The sequence below is a fragment of the Diospyros lotus genome, chromosome 1, assembly GCF_014633365.1.
Source record: "Diospyros lotus cultivar Yz01 chromosome 1, ASM1463336v1, whole genome shotgun sequence".
Taxonomy (NCBI): domain Eukaryota; kingdom Viridiplantae; phylum Streptophyta; class Magnoliopsida; order Ericales; family Ebenaceae; genus Diospyros; species Diospyros lotus.
This window is the reverse complement of record NC_068338.1, coordinates 41,043,893-41,068,842: the sequence shown is the minus strand read 5'-3', so window position 1 is coordinate 41,068,842 and position 24,950 is coordinate 41,043,893. Positions and strand designations below refer to the sequence as shown.

The 24,950-nt window shown below is 35.6% G+C and overlaps 1 protein-coding gene across 1 annotated transcript; it reads right to left on the bottom strand.

Moving 5' to 3' along the window:
* Positions 1-4,396: 4,396 nt before the first annotated feature.
* On the bottom strand, positions 4,397-23,569 carry LOC127806303 (polyadenylate-binding protein RBP47-like). Its single transcript, XM_052343512.1, has 6 exons — positions 23,092-23,569; positions 7,372-7,849; positions 6,744-6,826; positions 6,541-6,671; positions 6,204-6,300; positions 4,397-4,776 (listed from the first exon to the last, which is right to left on the bottom strand). The coding sequence occupies exons 1-6, from the start codon at positions 23,431-23,433 to the stop codon at positions 4,726-4,728; spliced, it is 1,182 nt and encodes a 393-aa protein (XP_052199472.1). The 5' UTR covers positions 23,434-23,569; the 3' UTR covers positions 4,397-4,725.
* Positions 23,570-24,950: the final 1,381 nt, after the last annotated feature.

Here is a 24,950-nt window from a genome sequence, read left to right as displayed (position 1 = left end):
CGTTAACTCTTAATTAATTAAAAAATATAAAGTGACGGAAAAAATAGTTGGAGAAAGGAGTAAAAATTGTTTATTGTGAGGTATTCAAGTAGATGATTTTTTTATTTTATTTTTTGAGTAGACTCAATTTTGTGAGATTTTTTTATGGTGTTTAATTTAAAATTAAAAAAGCTATTTCATTGAAGATAAAAATTATTCCAACAAGTTAGACCAATTACAAATTATTTGTTATGGCATTATCATCTAGGTACCCTATTTCTATTTTTAAGTAGGATTATGCTATTTGTACACAAGTTTTTTACAAAATGATTTACGGGAGCGATTAAATTGCGATATATTAGATATGAGTTGGAGCAATTTATCTTGAGAAATTAGAACAAAATAAAAGCGGTAGACAGAAGATGGAGAAGCTCGAGCAATTTGTCGATGTATTCTTTGCTACTCTATCTTAATTTCTTCTGACCATCAATAAAATAAAAAGCAGGAAAAACTCGACCAAACCATCCTTCTTTGTTGCTCTATCATCCTACCGTTACTCCTTCCAAAGAAGCATGATTTTCCTAATAGATGCATTCACTTCGTCTTCTTGGAAGACCAACTACCATAATTTTCTTTTATATTTATTTTTTTTTATAACTTAAATGATAGCTCAAGAAATACAAGTAGCATTTTTTTCTGAAAGGGGTGCATTTTGATTTCGTTTTCAACAAGTTGTGGGGGGTGTGGGCATGGCAGGAAGCAATCAACATTTTCAATTGGGGCCCATTATGGCATTGGCATGCATGTGCTCTTCTTACGTACCTTCTTCTTGCTGTTGCTGCTGCTCTTCAATTATATATATATATATATATATTATTAATAATTTTTGCAAAATCAAATGAAACCCACACCCCAATTCCCAAATTTAATTTAATTTAAATTGTAGACGATTCCATTTTAATGCTGCAGTTAGTAAATATCAATTTCGCTTTGTACATGTACAAAACAAACATAGACTCATATTTTAAGATTTTATATATAGGGTTTAATAAGGTTTTTACCCAAACTTTGAGTTTGAGGGCGAGGGGGGACTTCTTCATCATCATCATGTCTTGCACCAGCATTAGTTAGTTAAGTCTTTATTAATTAGTGGGTGATTTATGCTATCATTTGAGGTTAATTCTTGAGTTAATCATGCCATTGACATTTCTCAAACTAACTAAATATATAGATGAAAATTCAAAGTGATGTGTATGCTGCTGTAATAATTATCTAAAATAGATTGTCCACAAAGAAATATTAAGATGAAAGGAAACCCCCCACTCTTTTCTAAACACCCATCTTTTATTTATAAAATCAAAATATTATTTGTTAAGAAGTATTTGTCAAAATAAAATTATCAGAATCAATCGATTGAAATAAAAGAATAGCCCACTAAATATTAAATGTTTAAATTATTAAAATATTTTAAGATTTATTAAACTCCAAATAAATTTAAAACCACATTAAATTTCTCAAATTTTATTGTTGTTATATCATAAGCAAAAACTCGTTAAAAGATTAAAAAATTTCAAAATAACTTTTTAAGCTAAAAAGTGTAAATTTTCTCATAATCGGGGGTTACGCACAATGCACAAACTAGATAACTTTGACATTCAAAAATCCCTTCAAATATTTCAAGAAAAAAATAAACAATTATTCATAAAGAATTATAATTCTAAAAAGATTTTTGAATATTAAAATAAATATCATCTATAAGAATCCTAATTCTAATGAGTTCTAAAATGTCAATATATGTGAAAATATTAATCCCAAATTATTTCAGATTGCTCCATATTCCTTTATAAATAGGCAAACACCAATTTTTAAAAATTATACGCCTTTAATATTGATTTCAATACATTTCTTATCATCTTCAATGTCTGATTTAAATATCAGAATATTTACGCAAAAACCTTCTTATACTTTTTAATTGTTTTTTTCTTTGCACATTCAAGCGGCTTGATGATGATATTTTTAATAAATAAATTTATTATTTTATCTCAACAATAATTATCGTCAAATATTATTATTATCTAATGAAATTATCTCAACCAACTAGCACATTAAAATGCGCTCTATTATTGCTAATTTAATTCGCGATTTGTGTACAAATGTTTTGTATGTGAACTAAAAAAAAAATTCTGGAAAGGTAATTAATATTACATATATAATAATTAAAATTTAATATGCTGAATGTGGAATTATTTTATTCCAATGTCAATGCAACCAGACGCATGGGAAAATTTATTATTATAAACTGTCAGAGTTGGCGGCCTTAGTTGCAGCCTTGCAGGCGAGTATGTACATACAGATCTGAGATGATTTGTTAACACTCATTTATAATATTGTTATAAAGTTTGTGTATTATTAATGTATATTAATTAATATAATTAAAAGTGTTAATAAGTAAATGTACAAATAATATTTGTGTGGGTGTTTGTATATATATATATATATAAGACCTAAATTAAAATTATACTATAATTTATTAATTTACACTTCTTATTATTCTAAAATTATGAGTGTTACGTTAGCAATAGTAGTAGCCACCATAAAATTGGTTGTTTTTTTTTTTGGTTAAAGCAGCCCATGCATTCAGAATGTGCTGCTAATTAACTAACTAAGAAGAGTATAAATTATTGATTTTGCTAAGTTATCATGAGTAGTGGGTAGTAGTGGACTTTCTTTCTTCTACATAATTGAATAATTGGCCACGTAACAACCGGATTAGGTGTTTCAATTTTGTACACTTTTAAATGTTTGATTAGATTAATCAATTGAATTTGACCATCATAAGCATACAAAACAAATAAACATCTCATAATTTTATTTTCGCACGTGATCAAATTTTTCTTTAAAAAAAATACAAAATTCAGTTAAGTGAATAAACAAATATGTCAAATTGCTGGTGCAGTTAGAACCCAATGTTGACTAGTTGTATGATGTACGATGAGGACTACATGCATATGCACATCCACAACTCTCTCTCTCTCTCTCTCTCTCTATATATATATATATATACATTGGAAAACATGATATTCCACGAGTGCAATAGATTTTAATAGTTGAGAATTTATCAAATATGCACAGTATCATAAATGAATATATTTATTTGTAATTAAATATTTTAATTGGTCTCTTTCATTTATGAGGCTCCTATTACACCTGTGGGCCTAGCCAGGCAGAGCAATTGGCCCTAGGGGCCCTCGGCCCATCCCCTCTACACTAGTCAGCGCTATTCATTGTGAGGATATGCGGAGAGTGGCACGACTTGTTTTAACAGTTTTAGATCAGATATTAAAAAGAAAATTATTTACATGAGGAAATTTGAATTGAATAGTCAAATGAACCTGCAAATGTCCGAACGAATAATATAAGGGAGCCTTTTATCTTCCTTTGGTTTTGCTCGACACCTAATAGTTTCATCGAATCCAAGATTTATGGGCATTCATTCTGCAAGATGGCCACATCAGAGTTGCGTCGCATTTCTGGGGAAGACTACTCCCAATCTTATCTATTATTGGGAGTTGGGAGAGTTGAGGCTTCGTTCAGCCTTCTTCTGCAACTTCTATTGGCAATATCTTGCAATCAAAGAACAACTTTTCACTTTTTTACAGATTAGTTTGGACTTTTATAGACCCATACAAATTGACATGGATTTCCAGTCCGGTGGGGTCCACTGCAATAATTTTCCCGCCATAATATCTTAACAGGCCTAAAGTTTTCTGATCAAATTACAACTTCGAGGAAACATATTACCTATCATAATAATCTTTTATAAATTTACTCGACACACAATGGTGGGTTTAAGCTTAACCTGATGTAGAAGTAACGAAGGGGTAACGAAGGGGAGCCCGAGCTTAACTGGTGAAAGGTGTAAGTGATACAAAATGCATTCTTGAAATTACCGTTCTTATATGATTTCCTGTCGCTCGTGTCTTTAATTTTTACAAATAAGATATATCTCAGATAAAAATTTTACTTCACTACGTAAAGTAAAAAATTAAATTTACAATCTACTAATGTGAATCACAATTTATCATGACCAGACACTTTGAAGCTACAAAATGCATCCTAATGATTAAAATGGTCCGCAAATTAATTTCGACATCTGTTCTTTGGAATTTTTCCCATGTGCTTGAGAATCAGTTATAAATTGTTCTGTAAATTCTCGAAACCTGTTCTTATACAGACGCAGTAATGAGAGCAGTTGCAAAACCTTTATTTCCGCGTCTGTATAAGAGCAGTCTTGAGAATTTACAGAACAATTTTATAGCTGATCCTTAGTATATGGGATGTGTCCAGAAACAATTCCAACAACAGTTCTCGAAAGTAATATCATTCTTTGGGGAACACAAGAGATTGGCAATTAATATCCATTCAACATTCCGCACAATCATGCATGTAAATCTATAAAAAGCTCTTCCACCTACAACAGTCACCTCAGCATTATCAATCTTAAAAATCCAAATAAAATCCCAGAAGAAAACAAAAAGACTATGAATTCAATCCAGCTACAAAAATCCAACAAAGATTAGTTCTAAATCTATCAGGCAGTTCAAACACACTGCTAGTTCAATAACTTCAGCTAACTCGCTGCCGCTGTTGCTGTAGATTGCCATGTCCTGTTGAAGAAGCCACCAGCTGCAGTTTACATGCTTGGATGCTGACGTCGAAGCACAGCATATTTGTCGCTTCAGAGCCTTACCTTCCGTAATAACCCCCATTTGGTTGATTAGTGACTTCTGTTCTTACCTAATAGACCACATGCAAGTTTTCAAAGTGAAAAGATTATTGGAAAACCTCTCAAAATTATTTGCTCTATCTAGTTACAAATAATATTGAGCATGCTGAGAAATCAAAATTATGGTTTTGCAATTGAACATCAACAACAAATACCTGAAGAACCCAGGGGAAAGTTAAAAAAACGATGACATTTAAGCTGGGGTGCAGATACCAAAAAACAAAAAAAACAAAGAAAGAAAAAAATGGAAACAAAACAAAACCAAGGGGCCTGTGCCTCATAGAAGAGTATTTTCTAGTATCTTCCAAGACCCAGGGACATTAATATTGCCATTTAATAAACATTTATAAAGATCCAAATTTCTCTCGCAATGCCATGCTCCTTGGCCATATCTATGATCACATGAAAGCAACAACAATTATAATCATCATCACAAGCCTTAACCTTACTAGTTAAAGAAGAATTCCATATTTTATTTATGCAGAATTTCTCTCCTTCCTATACATCAAAGATTTTAAGTAAATTACACTCAGCAGCATGAGGATTGACTAAAAGACAAAGGTACCCTTGATATTTGAGAAATGATAGTAACCTCTCTCGATTTTACTATAGCTACACTTTTCCCTTTACTGTTGTTAAAATTGTTAATATGATAAAAATACCCTCATATTTTCTCTCCCTCTCCCTTTATCCTCCTCTTCTATCCAACGAACTAGCCAGAATTTAGCATTTTGTTGATCTCTTTCTCTCTCTCTCTGTGGTTCGACAATGGCTAAACCATCATCAAACTGGACAAAGAGAGACTAACAGACAGCTAGATTTTGGCTAGTTCACCACACAAGAAGAGAGGGACAGGGAGAGAAAATGTGAGGGTATTTTTATCATATTAAAATTTTTAACATCCGTGAAGTAACACTAAGGGAAAAGTGTAGTAGAGTTGTAAAATCAATAGAGGTTTCTATCATTTCTCAAATATTAGGTGTGTCTTATCATTTTATTAAACCTCAAGAGTACTGAGTGTAACTTACCCAAGATTTTAACAGGCTTCACCATGTAGGAGAAGTAGAGACCAGAGGGTAAGTGCTGCCAGTCCCTACCCTCCATCCCAATCCGAACAACATTTTATAAATCACAATGTGACAGATATAATAAGTATCAACACAATCTAATCCTTTTACATTCAGCAGTCTGTAGAAACAAGCAACTGCTGAGCAACTTGTTGAAACACCCCTTTTTTGCTGTTCAAATCAAAATTGTTAAGAGTTTCAACAATTTATGGGGCTAAGATTTCAAAACATATCTTGCATTGAGATACTGTGTATGACAACGTGCTACAAAACTTACGGGACCATATATGCTGTTGTTATTAACAAGTACACCAAAATGCAAAACTCTGTATGGCATTGATTATCCATTCCCTTAAGTTGAGAAAATTTACCTGCCTGTTCCCAGGGCTTCGACCCCAAGAAAGGCGAACTGACTGCTTCCCAATAACTGCCCCGTTAAGCTTCTGCATTGCATCTTCTGCGTTACCCCTGCAGATAAAGACAACAAAAAGAGCAAATGCAAAATCTTCACAAGTTAGCATCAGTATTTTCAACAGTAATTGCAACATACTTTGCTTTGCTGTGTCCTGCTGTCAATGTTGATACAACTGTGATTTCATTAAAAAAAAAAAAAAAAGATGTTGTGTCTGAACATGAGAATAACAATATCACAAATGATGGGCTATTATAGCATTAAACTCCAATAAAGCTGATAGTGCAGATTTGCACCTGTTAGCAAAATGTACGAAGCCACATCCTTTTCCAGAAGGGATTTTTACAGAGACAACCTCACCATATTGACTAAAGGACTGCCTGAGTTCTTCATCAGTGACATCAGAGTCAAGCCCTCCCACAAATATCTGGAGTAAACAAGGGTTAGTTAAGAAATTAAAGTTGCTAATAACAAGCTGAGCAGGTGAAACTTGACTTACTGTTGTATTGGACAAGTCACCATCGGACTGGGCACTTTGGGGAGTGGCACCATTTGATGCATATCCACCAGCCAATACCAGAGCTACAAAACAAAGTAAAAGGCAGTTTCAATTTCCTCATCCATTTATTTATTTACTTTATTTGGAGTGGAAGGGAAGGTGGAGATTTTTTATTTCGAGAAGAGGCAAATACAAATGAAATAGACAGCCTTGAGACAATAATAATGTTAATCAGCTACAGAGGCTAACTCAGCAGTTTAAGAGTAAAAATATTTTTTTATGTAAGCTGTTGATAACTTGATGATTCCTAGAAACTTACGGTATAACAAATGAATCAAAGATAAGCCATTTGAATATTTAGAGATGCAAGCAAATATATACTACGTAAGAAATAAAGCAATGCATCACATCAGAATAACTTGACATTTATGAATGGAATGATACACTGGTATTTTCTTGACCAAAAATGACAATGATCCAAGAAGAAAATCAGAGCACAACCACAAGCCCAGAATACAGATAATAAATTATTATCAGTAGTACTGGTAACAGCAAGCGCACTCTTCAGCTGAGCAAAACTTTGAAGGAAGTAACATTTTTATGCAGAGAAGGGAACACCACACTATACCTTGTGATGAATACTGCTGAGTCCCTGGTTGCTTCTTTGGGGTTGCAACACCTATGCGCATAGGCCTGGTCGAACAGTACATGCCATTCATTTCAGCAATGGCCCTTGACCTCTCATTTTCATCTCCAAACCTAACAAAACCATAACCTTTTGAACGGCCACTATTTGAATCAACAACTACTTTGGCTCCTTTAACAGATGGATATCTACTGGCAAAAGTTTCATGCAATATTACATCAGTAACATCTGAAGCCAAATCTCCTACAAAAATCGAGAGATCTGAACCGGCATTCTCACGCCTATCACCTGTGCTGAAGGCAGCCCAGTTTAGGCGGAAGCTTTGGTCTGTATTTGGCATTATAGTACCATTGAAACTCTGCAGAACTTTCTCAGCTGCTGCATGAGAAAGGAACTCAACAAATCCATATTTCTCTGACTGGCCAGTCTGCTTATTGCGAATAACCTTTACAGAAGAAACCTGTATATTCCACAATATTACTAAGTCAGCAAACAAGGGGATTACTACACATGATGAGCAACATAAATTTGCAAGATAGTCATCTCTATGCCTAATGAAAAGTTGACAAGACTGAAATCCATATCCTACAGTTCCAACTAGAAGCTAAAATTTGAAAATAGCAAAATCAAACACAGATGGAATGCATAAACTGAAAACTTATACAGATTCATTAACATGATGCGCACACAGCAATTTAGGTGTTAGAGCTTCTCCTATAAAATGGAAGAATGCCTAGATTGTCCAAGTGTCAGATGTGCACACACCTTGAAGGCTATATTTAGAAATCATCTTTTTTTTTTCTCTCTCTTTTCTAATAATAAACAAAAAAAAAAACAAGAAACAAGGTGTCATAGAAAATTTATATGTAGTCCATAATCCATTTTCAATAATATTACATCAATTCTTCTTCTTAAAAAAAGAATTGCATCCAACTGTGTAGAAATGAGAAATTAGAAGAAAGGAATTCAATTTTATCATGTTTTTGTCATTGTGACCAATGGTTATATAGCATGAAGTCACAGCTTCTATCAGTTATCTTTTGATGTGTTTGTCCCATACATATTGTTACACACACTAACCTTAATAGAGCTGGTCACCCTAACAGCATAAAGTCTTCTTTCAACCACCTGTTTTAACCACCATAGCCGATGAAGATGGTTTTAACATTTGAATATCAAGTCGATCACTCTTTATACTTGGTACAATCCTACCCATCTGTTATATTCCTTTAATTTGTACCTTAGTAATGTTTTTTGAAATGTTGCCATAGTTAGCATTTGAGGCCAAGAAGAACATAATATTGAGTAGTTTTGTTATCTGAATTATGTTCTACGAAAGGATGAAGAGATCAGTGATAAGAGTTACTAATAGAAGCTGATGGACTATATGACAAATGCTTCAGAAGTTTGCCTGATCATATACCTGTGGCACTAAAACAAAAGTTCCACAGCAGCAATGCTTTATGGCAAGAGATCACATACCACTTAAGGGAATCACGTATATGGCAGTACGGACAAAAATAAATTTGTTTACCATGTATCATATACACGTAGCAGAATAAAACATACGCGCATACACTAGATTAGATATTTAAGCAACACGCCGCATATTCAACAATTGAATATAAATAAATGCGTACTTGTTGTCCGATGCAAGGATGGAGAACAGAAATTATTTCTGTACTGAGACCGATTTCACCTCAAACTGTGGTAGTCCTAGTCTATCCACACTTAATATGCAGAATGATACCGTTCCAGTCACCTCTTCTTGTACTAGACATAGAGGTTTTGCATATCACTAGTACCCGCGTCTCAAAATTATACGTGTGACTTTTACACGAAATAATTTCTAGCAACAGAATTCCGGAGGAAGCAAAGGAAGAGGAAGAAAAGGAGGACGACTGTGTAAGGGAGAGAGAGGGAGATTAAAATCAATTGAAGCAAAGGGTCATACCCTTTTTTTAATTTCTCTCTCTCTCTTCATAATTAGCTTCTCTCTCTTAGTAATTCCAATTATTAATTCTTTAATTCTTCCACTAGTGGCAGCTGGGGGGTCAATAGTCAACTTTTGACCAATTAATTCCTGAGATACTTTGGGCACACGATGGCGATATCAAATGCAACATTATATAGTGTATGACTTTCTAGGTTCTCTACCCCCTAGCAATCAGATAATACCAAAACTTCTTTTGGTACCGATCAACCCTTTGACTCATCACCGGAACTTCTACAAATCTTAATGACAATATGAGAGTTCTTGAATTACGCCTAGCAGCGGTTCAGGATAATATAAGTGACAGTAAAGTTTCACTTCAAGTGAACCTATTTAAGTTGGTGATTACCGTATGCTATAATCTTTCTATCACCTAACATCTCGATTAAGAGCGAGTCATGGCGGGACAAACTCAGTAACTATATGTCAAACCTCATTAATGTGACTAAATGACACCTCAAGAAACATTTTTCCTAACTTTCAATCTACCCAGACCACGAACTATCATGTCACACTAATAGTAGATCACATAAGACGTTCACCCCATCAAATACTGACAACGGCAATAGATTCTATTCCCAACACTTGTCTCCATATACCAATAATACGAAACTACATAGATAAACGTTCTCATGCCTCAATTGGATGGTTTGGCTCATTAGCAAATCTCGCACACCAATACACAAAACAATTGTGCTAGTTTAAGTTTAAGGATCAACACACCATCGCAACATGATGACTCGACCATTATCCACCATGCTATGTGGTTTGTCATCAACATCACATTTCGCTAATCGTTCCCTAACAACCACTTACAGGTCTACCAGCGACATCGCATGTCATATGACGTGTGACACACCCCCTCCCATCGATATCCCCATACCGAACGAGATAGTAACCCTGTGCTAGTCCATACTCGATTAATCAAAGTCTCCATCCAAAAAATCTAAAGACTAGGAATAGTTTAAGAAGTTCTAATCCTATCACACAAATTGGAGATGATTGGAGAAAATATAACAAAAGATCTAAGAATTCATTCATATAATTGATTGGAGATGATTGGAGAAAATATAAATGAAGAAAATTTTGCATTTTATAGATTTATAAAAAAATACAATGAATGCATAAAACAAGCCTGCTAGATGTCATTCAAATCTAGCATGAGGGCACACAATACTAACAATCTCCCACTCGCACTAATGTTAATTTATATCACATGTACATCTAGAGTTGCATCATTAGCAGGAATCGGATACTCATCTTCTCAAGATGCCAATCCAACTGTGACTGAGTCGTAGTCTTAGTGAGTGGATCAATTATATTATCTGTTGAATCTATTCTCTGCAGTTGGATGTCCTCAAGCGCTATAATCTCTCGAATCAAATGAAACTGACATTCAATGTGTGTGGACTTCAGATGAGACATGGGTTCCTTCGTGATAGCTCCATTGTTCTTGTATAGTTTATCGATGGAGGAAATACATGAATTGTTCTTGTATGAGGATAGTGACAAGTTAGTTGACCCTACCACCTATGAAAACGCAATATCTGATATCGATGCCTCGAAGTGGTAGATAGCTATAGAATCTAAGATAGAGTCTATGTACTCAAACTAGATATGGGTCTTGGTAGATCTGCCTGAGGGAATTGTTCCCGTCGGGTATAAATGGATCTTCAAGAGAAATATCGGTTCTGATGAACAGGTTTCTACCTACAAAGCTCAATTATCGTCATCGCCAAGGTATTGACTATGACGAGACTTTCTCACACGTCACGATGCAAAAGTCTATTATGATGATCTTAGCTATAGCTGCTTACTATGACTATGAGATCTGATAGATGGACATCAAGACAGCTTTTCTGAATTGATTTCTTGATGAAGAAATCCATGTGGAACAACCGAGTGAATTTGAGTCTGCCGATCCACGTCAAGTGTGTTTGCTGAAGAAATCAATATATGGTCTGAAACAAGCATCAATGAGTTGAAAAATCTATTTTGATCATGGGTTTGGTTTCTTGAAAAATCCAGATGAACCATGTGAATACAAAAAGGCTAGTGGGAGCAATATTGTGTTTCTAGTCTTGTATGTGGATGATATTCTTATTATGGATAACAGTGTAAACATGATGATATCTGCAAAAGCTCGATTGTTTAGAGTGTTCTCTATAAAGGATCTAGGAAATGCTACCTATATTTTGAGAATTAGACTTTATAGAGATAAGAGTTAGAAAATTGATAGGTCTCTCCCAGAATTTGCATATAGAGAATATGCTAAAGAGGTGTAGCATATTGAATTCCAAGAAAGGGCAGTTGCCTGTTTGGATTGGAGTTCATCTCTCTAAAGAGATGTCCCATAATACTCCTAAAGAGATGGATCGTATGAGTAATGTATCTTATGCTTCGACAGTTGGGAGTTCATCGTTGTACGAGGTAGGATATTACATACGTTGTGAGTGTTATAAGCTGATATCAATCTGATCCTGGTGATAGTCACTGGATCGCAGTGGTTCATATTCTGAAATACTTGCAAATGACTAAAGATATGTTAATGATTTATAGAATGGGTGATTTCCATGTAAATGGATTCACTGATTCGGATTTTCAATCGGATGTTGTTGATCACAAATCAACATCTGGTTTTGTATCTCTCCTAAATGGTAGTGATGTGAGCTGGAAAAGTTCCAAACAAGCAATCACAACGAATTCAACCACGGAAGCCGAGTATGTTGTGCCATGTGATGTTGCTAAGGAAACTGTTTGGAACTGAAAGTTTCTTTCGGAGGTTGATGTGATTCCGGTCATTCTGTCACCAGTACCTTTGTATTGTGACAACAATGGAGCTATCATGCAGGCAAAAGAACTCAGATCTCATCAAAAGTCCAAACACATTGAACACCAGTTTCATTTGATTCAAGAGATTATAGCACGTGGGGACGTGCAGCTGTAGAGAATAGATTCAGCAAATAATGTAGCTGACCCACTCACCAACGCTATGACTCAGTCACAGTTGAATTGGCATCTTGAGAAAATGGGTATCAGATTCCTGATAATGGTGTAGCACTAGATGTACATGTGATGTAAATTAGCATTAGTGCAAGTGGGAGATTGTTAGTATCGTATGCTCTCATGCTAGATTTGGATGATATCTAGCGAGCTTGTTTTATGCATTCATTGTATTTTTGTATAAATCTATAAAATGCAAATATTTCTTTATTCATATTTTCTTCAATCAATTATATGAATGAATCTCTAGATCTTATGTGTAAGAATCTTATTCTCAAGTGTTAAGATTGTGTGACAAGATTAGAACTTCTTAAACTATTCCTAGTCCTTAGATTCTTTGGATGGAGACTCCGATCAATCGAGTATGGACTAGCACAATGGTTACTATCTCGTTCGATACGGGAATACTAATGGGAGGGTAGTGTGTCACGCGCCATATGACATGAGATGTCGCTAGTAGACCTGGGTGGTCGTCGGGGAACGATCAGCTGAATGTGACGCCGATGACAGACCACATGGCATGGTGGATAATGGTCGAGTCATCAAGATGTAATGGTGTGTTAATCCTTAGACTTGAACCGGGACAGTTGTTTTGTGTATTGGTGTGCGGGATTTGCTAATGAGCCGAACCATCGAATTGGGAGAGGAACGTTTATCTATGTTTATCTATGTGGTTTCATATTACTGGTATATGGAGACGGGTGTTGGAATAGGATATGTTGCCCTTTTCAGTATTTGATGAGGTGAACGTCCTATATAATCTACTATTAGTGTGACATGACAGTCCATGGCCATGGCATTTTGCAAGGAAGGAAAGGTGTTTCCTAAGATGTCATCCAGTCACATTAATGAGGTCTAACACATAATTACTAAGTTTGTCCTACCATGGCTCTCGCTCAGTCGGGACGTTAGGTGATGGAAGGATTGTAACACACGATAATCGTCAACTGTAATAGAACCACTTGAAGTGAGATTTCACTGCCACCTATACTGTGCTGAACCACTACTAGGCGCTATTTAGGAACTCTCGGATCGTCATCGGGATTTGAAGAAGTTCCGGTGATAGGTTAAAGGGCTGACTGGTACCAAAAGGGGTTTTGGTATTATCTGATTGCTAGCGGATAGTAAACCTAAAAAGTCACAGACCATATAGTGTTGCAATTAGTATTGACATCATGTGCCCAAAGTATCTCAGAAATTAATTGATCAAAAGTTAACCCTTGACCCTCAATTGCCAATAATGGAAGAATTAATAATTAGAATTGAAATAGTTTAATTAATATAAATTATTGCAGGTAGGGGTGGGCAGCCAAATTGAAGGAAGATTAAATTAGGGGGGGGGGGGGAATGAAGATAAGTTAATTATGAAGAGAGAGAGAAATTAAAAAAAAGGGCTTCCCCCCCCCCCTACACAGTACTCATCCTCTTCTTCCTCTGTAATTTTGCTGCCATAAATTATTTCGTGTGAAAGTCACACGTATAATTTTGAGACAAAAGTACTGGCGATACGCAGAACCTCTATGTCTAGCACAGGAAGAGGTGACCGAAATAGTATTATTCTACATACTAGGTGTAGACCAACTAGGACTACCACAGCTTGAGATGGAATCGGTCTCAGTACAAAAATAGTTTATGTACTACATCCTTACATCAGACAATAGATACATATTTATTTATATTCAATTGTTGAATATGCTTGTTGCTTAAATACCCAATCTAGTGTATGGTGTGTATGTTTTATTTCGCAACATATATCTAAAACATGGTAAAAAAAAAAAAAAAAAATTGCCCATACCACCATATACATGATTTCCTTCAGACTTATTATTTTAAGATCTCATCATATTTCACCACACAACCATTGCATAATAAAACAAACAATAAATTAAACATGATGACCATGGGCTTGCACAGAGAATAAACTCAATCCTCTAAAGTTTAAACCATGATGTCACTTTATCTACTCCTTAACGGATTGCTTGCTTCAATGCTTCCGCTACGATTAACTCCTTGAAGTCGTCTTCATTTACATTTGTAAAATAAAAATTAAAAGAAGCTACTTAAGGATTATGCCTCTGTACAAGCCCAAATGAATAAATTATTACATATTGATAAATCAATCGAAACCTTGTAACATTCATTCATTCATACCAAGCCCATGCTTATCCTGAACATACATTTGCTTCCACTAATTCAAAACAATTTTGAAAACATTTATCCTACATATGTCAAATAATACAATCTGACATCCAAACAAGTATATCTACATTCTCGTATTAATGTCCAATGCGAATTACTACACAATCATAAAAAACGAAGCAATTAGAGCATGTTGTCTAGCTATTGGAACTACACGTCGATTAAATATAATATTTGACACATACAACTACATATATGCATTAAATACCAAACAGAGGCCCTGATACAATTGAAGGGAATCATATATATGGCGGTACAGGTAAAAATAATCGTTTTTTTATCATGTATCAGATACACGCAGCAGAATAAAACATACATGCCATACACTAGCGTGCACACATATTAAACACTTGAATATAAATAAATGCGTACATGTTGTCTAATGTAAGGATGTTTTTGTACTGAGACCGATTCCACCTCAAGCTGTGGTGGTCCTAGTCGGTCCATACCTAATATGCAGAATGGTATCATTCCGGTAATCTCTTCTTGTGCTAGACACAGAAGTTTCACGTATCATCAATACCCGCGTCTCAAAATTATACATGTGACTTTCATACGAAATAATTTCTAGCAGCATAATTACAGAGGAAGAAGAGGAGGAGGATTGTGTAAGGGAAAGTGAGAGAGATTAAAATCAATTGAAGCAGAGGGCCTGCCCTTTTTTTTTTTTTTTTAATCTCTCTCTCTCTCTCTCTCTCTCTCTCTCTCTCTCCTCATAATTAACTTCTCCCTCTATATATAATTCATTCCCTCCAATTTAATCTTCCTTCAATTTCGCCGCCCACCCCCACCTCCAATAATTTTTACTATGCAATTAAATATTAATTAAACTATTTCAATTCCAATTATTAATTTTTTAATTCTTCCCCTTTGGCAACTAGAAGACCAAGGGTAAACTTTTAACCAAACAATTCATGAGACACTTTGGCCACACAATGGCAATACCAAATGTAACACTATATGGTGTGTGATTTTTTAGATTCACTATCTACTAGCAATAAGATAATATCAAAACCCCTTTCAGTATCGGTCAACCCTTTGACCCTTCACTGAAACTTTTCCAAATCCTGATGACAATCAGAGAATTTATGAATAGCGCCTAATAGTGGTTCAGAACAGTATAGGTGGTAGTGAAGTCTCACTTCAAGTGAATCTATTACAATTGACGATTACCGTGTGTTATGATCCTTCCATCACCTAGCATTCCAACTGAACAAGAGTCGTGGAGTGACAAACTCACAAACTCAGTAACTATGTATCAATACCTCATTAATGTGACTAAATAACAGCTCATAAAACACATTTCCTGACTTTCAATCTACCCTGGTCAAGGACTGTCCCGTCACGCTAATAGTAGATCACATAAGACGTCCACCCCCCATCAAATATTGACGAGGGCAACGGATCATATTCCCAACACCTGTCTCCATATATTAGCAATACGGAACCACATAGATGAACATTCTCACCTCCCAATTGGATGGTTCAGCTCATTAACAAATCTCGCACACCAATACACAAAACAACCGTGCTGATTCAAGTCTAAGGACCAACATATCATCGCATTCTGATGACTCAACTATTATCCACCATGCCATGTGGTATGTCATCAACATCACATTCGACTGATTGTTTCTCAACGACCACCCACAGATCTACTAGCGACATCTTATGTCATATAGCACATGACACACCACCCTCCCATCGATATCCCCATACCGAATGAGGTAGAAACCCCTTGTACTAATCTATACTTGATTAATTAGAGTCTCCATCCAAATAATCTAAAGATTATGAATAATTTAAGAAGTTCGGTTATAAATGTACCTAATATGGCAGTGTTACAGTGAATGTGGAAAGACAAAAAGAAATATAGACAGGAAAAAACAAAGCCATAAGATGATATAAATGCCATCTACTAAAATATAGTAATAGAATCAGTTGACATGGTTTGGGCTTGGGAAAAATAATGAAAAATTTGGCATATCAAGGTTTAGCATAAAATATGGCACTTAATAGATGAGCATGGAGGAAAAGGATGCATAATAAAATTGACTCGAAGTAATAGGGAAAAGGCTTAGTTAAGTCAAGTGTCTAATCATCCAAGTCTAATCTTGCATGTAAAGCATTATTTCTCACCCCTCATTCATGGATTATTGACACACAAGCCACAAAATCACATGCTTTATCTTGCTTTTTAAGATGATAGATAGAGGGTTAATTATATTATTTTTTTCTCTCAACACACCCCCTCATGAATGGCCAAACTTCACTATGTAACTGATCCAAACATATGCAACTATTTAAATATTGAGTTAGCCACGATATCTACATTCAAGACTTTTGACTACTCTGATACCATGTTAAAAGAAATAAGGGAAAGAAAATAAATAAATAAAAGACCACTGAATTGTGTATATAACAACATTGATTAGAGAGGTATTTATAGTGAACAAATACACAAGAAAAAGATAATGACTAAACAATATAACAAACCTAATCCATTCGAGATTGAGGTGAGGGGAGGGGGAGGTAAATTGAATCCATCCTAATCCATTATTTACAATTCCATCCATCTATTCTTTTTCTTTATATTCATGAGACAATAATAGATTAGTTATTTGCTCATCGCTTGAACTTCCCTATTTCAATTGAGATTTTAGCAATAGCAATTAAAGCAATGCCTTCCTCTAGCAATTTCACCTGTAATGGCATCAAAGCCTAACTCCAATAGCAAAACTGTGAAACAATCAAATACTTCAATCATTGTCAGCATATAATACTTCAACTGTCCTTTATAGGCTTATGCTCAATTTATTTTTGAAACCATAGAAAATTATGAGCTAAGTTAGCTGACACAAAAGTATGAGTTTCAGTTTGTATAAAGTCCCTCTATTTCAGGTGAACACTCCGATAAAAGAGGCCCAATGACTTGGTTACAAACTCTATTATCACGAACTGACCACATATTTTACAACTTAGCACTCTAAGAAAAAAGAAGGAAGATTTAAAAATTAAGTACATTTACTACTTTAGGCTCCACTGATCCTCATACCTTTAACATGAAAATTTGGAAGCAATATTAATTGTCATTTATGCGTACGTAAGCTTTAATTTACAATTTGGAGGCACCATGTTTTGCAAACAAGGTAGCGAAAATAATGCCTCATTGATCCAATAGATCTCGACCCTTTCTTTAAATACCAGATACTAATACATTGTCAAATTACAAAATTGCCACTAACTTGGTTTATTAACTAAAACAAAACTAAAGCTATATAACAATAATGCAAGACAAAACATGTCAACATAACAAAATACAATAAACTCTAATCGTCCCCTCAAGATGGACCGTGTATGTCATGAACGGCCATCCTGGCTAACAAAGGAAACAAATGAGATGCTGGTAATGCTTTGGTGAAGACATCAATTAGCTAGTGCCGTGATCGAATGGGAAGCAGCTTAATAATGCTTGTAACCAGCTTCTCATGAATAAAATGACAATCCAATTCGATGTGCTTCGTACACTCATGAAACCCTGAATTGGTAGCAATGTGAATGGCAGCTTGGTTATCACAAAAAAAAAGAGAGCAGGAAGTGAAGTGTGAACATGAAAATCCAGTAATAATTGAGTGATCCAGACCAGTTCACTTGCAGTGGATGCAAGTGCCTATTTTCGGCCTTTGCAAAAGAACGGGAAATAATACTTTGTTTCTTAGCCTTCCATGAAACCATAGAATCACCAAGAAAAATACAAAACCCAGTAGTAGACCGCCTTGAATCCAAAGAGGAACCCCAATCAGCATAAAAAAAAGCTCTAACCTGAAGCGAGGAATTAGCTGAGAAAAACAAACTTTGATCGAGGGATGTTTTAAGATACCGTAACAAATGGTGGGCATCATCTAAGTGAGACTGACAAGGCTATAAGATAAACTGACTGAGCTTATGAACAGTAAAGGTAATATTAGACCGAGAAACCATAAGATAAAGCAGTCTACCGATAAGCCTTCGATACACTAAAGGATCAGGTAATTAATCACCCTCAGATGAACATAATCTGGAATTATACAACATGGGTAATGAAGTTGGCTTGCAAGCAAGAAAACCTGTATCCTCTAGAAGCTGAAGCGTATAATGACGCTGAGATAGAGAAATACCTTTAGAAGACCGAGTTATTTTCAAGCCAAGAAAATACATCAACCGACCTAGATCTTTCAGTTAAATTGATTATGAAGAAAATCCTTGAGAGAACTAATGGTGGCAACATTAGGACAGGTGATGATAATATCATCAAAATAAACGAGTAAGGCCACAAAAGAACTACCAGCCTTAGTAAACAATGAATAGTCAGATTGAGATTGATGAAACCCATGCATAATAAGAACCCTAGAAAACTTCAAAAACCATGGACGAGAAGCCTGCTTCAAGCCGTAAATAAACTTGTGTAGCTTACACACTAATCTCCCTCCCAAAACACGAGTTTTAGGTTAATAACTAGGGGGCAAGTCCATATACACTTCTTCAAACAAATCACCATTTAAGAACGCATTATTCATGTCAAGTTGTATAAGGGACCATTTGTGAATAGTAGCAAGAGCAAGTAAAACCTTAACTGTTACCAGTTTTGCAACAGGAGAAAATGTATCAAAAAAACCTAAACCCTCTTGTTGAGTATATCCTTTTGCCACTAAACGAGCCTTGTATCGCTCGCTCTATAAAGCCATTTGAGTTATATTTAATCTCATACATCCATTTACATCCAATAGAATGTTTATCAGGAGGAAGACAAACAACTGACCAGGTTTGATTTTGATGCATAGCATCTAGTTCAGCATCCATAGCAGCCCTCCAATGAGGAAACTGAACTGCTTGGGAATAAATGTTGTGGCTCTGGAGTAGAAGAAACTGATAAAATGAAAGAACTGTGAGAAGCTGAAAGTTTGTCATAGAAAAGATAATCATTCAAGGGATAAAGAGTCCGGGAATGAGACAGTGGCTTGCTAGTCAAGAGGTTGTAATGAAAATCCTGAAGGTAAAATGGAGACTTGATGACTCGGGTTGTCTTGCGAACAGAAACATTAGGAACCACGGTAAATGAAGAACAAGGAACAACCCCCAAATCAGAGGAAGGGATTGGAGCCAAATCAACAGATAAATTTGTAGTAGGAGAAGATGGAATGGAAGAAGAAGTCACATGAGAAGATGAAACAGAAGATGTCATCTCCAGAGATGGCATAGGCAAAACAAGATCAGGAAAATGATCAATCAATTCAACAGAGGGGTTAACGTTGAAAAGGAACACATGCTCATGAAATACAACATCCCTAGAAACCAATATAGACTTGCTGTTAATATCATACAATTTATATCCTTTCATGCCTGGTGGATAGCCAATGAAAACATAGGCAGTGGCTCTAGGAGAAAACATATTCCGTTGAGAAGGTAAAGTTAAAGCAAAACACAAACATCCAAACACCCTTAAAGAAGCATAATCCATAGGAACATGGTACAACATTCGATAAGGTGTCTGGGAATTTAAAACAGTAGCTTGTGTTCAATTTATTAAGACGGTCGCAGTTAGGACACACTCCCCCCAAAATTTTATAGGGACCAGAGACTGAAAAAATCGAGCCCTAGCCACATTAAGTAAATGCTGATGTTTACGTTCTACAATAGAGTTTTGTTCAGACCTTTCAACACAAGAAAATTGGTAAAGCACCCCTTTAGATGCAAAAAAATCCAAAAAAGATAATTCGGGTGCATTATCAGACCTAAAAGTCTTGATAACCATATTAAATTAAGTTTCTACCATAGCAAAGAATCTAGGTATAATCACCTTAGCATCAGATTTATGTTTCATGAGGAACACCCAAGTAAATCTTGTACAATCATCGACTAGGGTCAAGAAATATCTATAACCAACATGTGTTTGGATGTGATAAGGTCCCCATATATCACAATGAATAAGATCAAAAGCCTTTTTAGACATGCTATTATTTGAAACAAAAGACAACCTCCTTTGTTTTGCCAATAGACATACTGAACAAGGAGTATGTACCTTGTCCCTTTTATTATTTGGAAAATTCAACAATTCACTTAACGTTTCCAGTTTTTCGAAAGCTAGATGACCTAGCCTATTATGCCAAATGTCTCTACTAATAACATGTGCCACTATAATATCATAATTACAAAACCTATCAACAGATTGTTTATCAAAGGCAAGTGAACTAGAATCAATCACATACAAACCATTCATGAGTTCAGCCTTGCCAATCATCCTCGAATGACAGAGATCCTGAATAATACAGGAATCAGATAAGAATCTGAAATATAAAGAGGATTGTGCCGCTAAAACACTCACTGATATCAAATTAAACTTGAATTGAGGAATGTAGAGAACATACTCTTAACAATATGTAAGGAGACAACTTCATGTTTCCAATAAAAGAGACAAAAAACCATTGATGATCAGGTAATGTCACAAATGCATTGTGAATAGGCCTCAATTGATGAAAAGATGACTAATCATAACATATATAATTTGTAGCCCCCTGAGTCTATTATCCAAAACCTAGGACAACTTAGGCTAGAATTAATATTTGTTGAGAAACATATACCTTATGCCTAATCAAGGATTTTTGAAACATTCGCATCAATCTTAACATCAGACAAGTGAGTACTCAACATATTTAGCAGATGTTGGTACTGTGTGGGAGTCAAAGCCTACATAAAACCTCACATGTCTTGACTCTTGACTTGATTAGTACCATCACCATTCACCTGATTAATAATGGCATAATTGATTTGATTAGATTTTGACTGATTCATATTGTTCATTTGCCTAGGTTTGCATCCCGGAGGATATCCATGAAGCTTATAACATTTCTCAATTGTGTGCCCACTATAACCACAATGAGTACATACAAGTCTTTCTTTCCTTTGAGATTTACTAAAGTTAGACCTAGTTGCTTCATGTTTTATTGAAAATAAGGCTGAATCAGTTCCATTAGCATTCATCACTGCTCTTTGATTTTCTTCTTGAGATATTAAAGCAAAAATCTTATTTTTAGGAGGTACAGGATCCATAAGGTGCAATTGACCACAGATTTGAGCATATGAGTTGTTCAAGCCCGTTAAAAAAGACATTACATATTTCATATGGTAATGATCCGCAAGTGCCTTTGTACCCCCACAAGAGCACTTTCCACATGTAAGCATAGGCCTAAAAATGCTTAATTCATCCTAGATAGTCTTAAGCCTAGTGAACCATGCACTTACAGATAATTGACCTTGATTTAAGTTCATCATCTCACGTCTCAATTGAAATATCTTAGGGCCACTACTCTGTTGAAATCTGTCTTTCAGGTCATTATATATATCAAACCCAGATTCCAAATATATCAAACTTGTAGAAATTCCTTTAGAAACAAAGTTTAAGATCCATGAAATGACAATATTATTGCTCCTGATCCAGGCACTTAGAGTGATATCACCTGAAGATCACACAATTGTACCATTGATGAAACCTAGCTTGTTCTTTACGGACAAAGCGATCGTCATCGAACAACTCCAAGAAGCATAGTTCTCTCACTAAGAGACAAGGACAAGACCGGGACTATCCGAATGATGGATGAAGAAAAGGCTGGAACCGTCGTCGATGGTGGAATGACTCATCGACGAGAGAGATGCATAGAGAATAATAGATGCCATAAGAAAAAGAAAAAATTAGGAGACAACAGAAAGAAACACAAATCTTTTCAAAATCGCAAGATCGTCGGATGAAATCAACAATAAGCAAGACAAATCGACCGGAGAAAATCAACGATCAAGATAACTAGAAATCGCGATGAGATAAAACGAAATAGATTACCGCAGAAGAAAAGAGTCGTCGGTGAAGAAACCAAACAGATTACTGGAGAAGAAGAGAATCTTCGGAGAAGAAAAATGAAACCAACTCAAAATACTAGAGAATCGGCGGCGAGACCCGAACGAGAAGAGAAGCAAACCCTAATTTTGCTCCGATACCATTTTGCAAACAAGGTAGTGAAAATAATGCCTCATTGATCCAATAGATCTCAGCCCTTTCTTTAAATACCAGATACTGATGCATTGTCAAATTAAAAAATTGCCACCAACTTGGTTTATCAACTAAAACAAAACTCAAACTATATAACAACAATGCAAGACAAAACTTATCAACATAACAAGATACAATAAACTCTAATACCATTGATGCAAGATAGGGAAACTACAATTGGAAGGATCACGCATCATGAATGGATTATACAGCTAGAAGCAAGTTTCAATATAAGAAGAGACGCCATTCGACATCTTAATGAATCGTTCATGGAATATAAAGAATGCATCATTGTTTAGTAAATTTTAAATTTTAAACAGAAGGCAACAAAAATTCACTTCATCGGTAAATTATAAAATTGATCAGAGATGGAATTTTATTCGCAACTTCGCAACTATTTACAAGAAAATAACGGAAGAAAAACCCTAACCTCGCCGGTGTGAGCGAAGCAGCTATGGAGATAACCTTCGTCCATCCATTGCTGGAGGTCACCGATCCAGATCGTACGATTCTCGTCGCTGGATCCCTGAATCTGAGCCTGAGACGGCTGTTTCAGCAGTTGCTGCTGCTGATAAGCCTGGTGATGGTGGTAGTAAGGCATGTAATGCTGGGGCTGGTACATGATCTGGTGCTGCATCACCATTGCGGCCGCGGGATACTGCATCGCCATCCACTGCTGCTGATACTGCTGCATCCACAGCTGCTGGTGCTGCTGCGGCTGCTGTTGGTTGCTCAGATCGGCACCGTTGGTCGCCGTCGCCGACTGCATCATCGCCTCTCTCTCTCTCTCTATATATCTCTCTGTCTTCGGAACGAGTTAATTGTAAAGAGAGCGAGAGGGCAAGGAGGCGCCTGGCGTGAAGAAGAGGAACCAGGGCGGAAGAGGAGAAGGAAAGAGAATGTTTGAGTCGGCGAAGGAGGATTTAAAAAACACGGATACGGATCGATGGATCGTTGTTTTTAACGTTTACTGGATTTGGGGCCGTCAGATTGGGAGTCAGTGATGGATTGTTGACCGTTAGATTGGGGGAGACGATGATTACAGCCAACCACCGCTTCATGTGACGGCGAGGCCTGTGGGACCACGGTTTGGCGTTCTTTTTGCCTTTTAAGCGACGTCCAAATCTGGGCTTGCTTGCGACCAGATCCGAGTCCGATTTGCCGTTTGGGAGGCGCAAGATGTACGGTCGTGGTTGTCTGGCCTGGACAAAGGGCAGAGGCGCCCGGAAATAGCAATCCACGGCTGACTGGTCCGGTCAAGTTTGGGCTGCCACACAGGATAATGATTAGAATTCAAGTGGTTTTTAAACAAATTTAAGGACTAGAGTGTGGGGTCATGTTTATTTAGATGTAAGTTTAGATAACATTTTATAATTTGTTTAATAACTATTAAATATTAAAGGGTAATGTTTATTATTATTTTAAAATTAATGATTAAATTTAATAAATGCATTTTAGTTTTTAAAATAAATATATTATTTTTAATTTCAAAATAATTTTGGTAGTTGATGATAAAATAATTTAATGATACATTTATTATTATTATTGCTTGACTACAACAATAATTTTTTAATGTGAGAGTGAGATGTATGAGGTTTGACAAGTTCGAAGTGTTGTCTAGGTGTCCAATGATCTTAAGAGTTCTAAATCTGGATATAAATGATCTTGAGAGTTTCAAGTCTTTGGGTGTAAGTGATTCTGAGGCCTGCAAATGATTTGATGGGTTCAAGACAATCGAGTGGGTTCAAAATGATCGATTGAGTTCCAAGTGTTCAATAGACTTGTTAAAATAGAAGTCGGTTAAGAGCTTGTGTAAGTATCTTCACATAGACTATTCGATACTTTAGCTAATTTCTTGAAAATGTTGGAGAGTAATGAGAGAGTTTTCAATATCAAAGTGGGTGTACCTATGTGGGGAAATGACCCCTCTCTTTGTAAAAGATGAGAAAGTGGACACGTCGTATTATGTCCACATTTTTAAGCTAAAATATCGAAGGCATCTTTAAGGAATACTAGGGATTCTTTAACTAGGTTTCACACCACAAGAAGGTCTTCGAGAGAGGCTCATTGATTAGTGGTTAATTTTGTAAAAATTTTGTTATAATTATACCATTCTTTTGATCTTAAAAATGGTTTAAATTATATATTAATATATATTTTATGGTTATATGCAAGTTTAAATTGAAAAATGAATGAAATGAAATTTTAAAGTAAAATTTAATAATAATAATAATAATATATATAATACATATACATCATTATATGCATGCGTGTAATATATATATATAT

Excerpts from the sequence above, each read along its gene's own strand:
- LOC127806303 (XM_052343512.1), bottom strand. The coding sequence starts at position 23,433 with ATGATGCAGTCGGCGACGGCGACCAACGGTGCCGATCTGAGCAACCAA. Across the intron at positions 6,827-7,371 it reads TCAGCAGTATTCATCACAAG|CTCTGGTATTGGCTGGTGGA; the intron begins GTATAGTGTGGT and ends TTTGTTTTGTAG. Across the intron at positions 4,777-6,203 it reads GAAGCCCTGGGAACAGGCAG|GTAAGAACAGAAGTCACTAA; the intron begins GTAAATTTTCTC and ends GTGGTCTATTAG.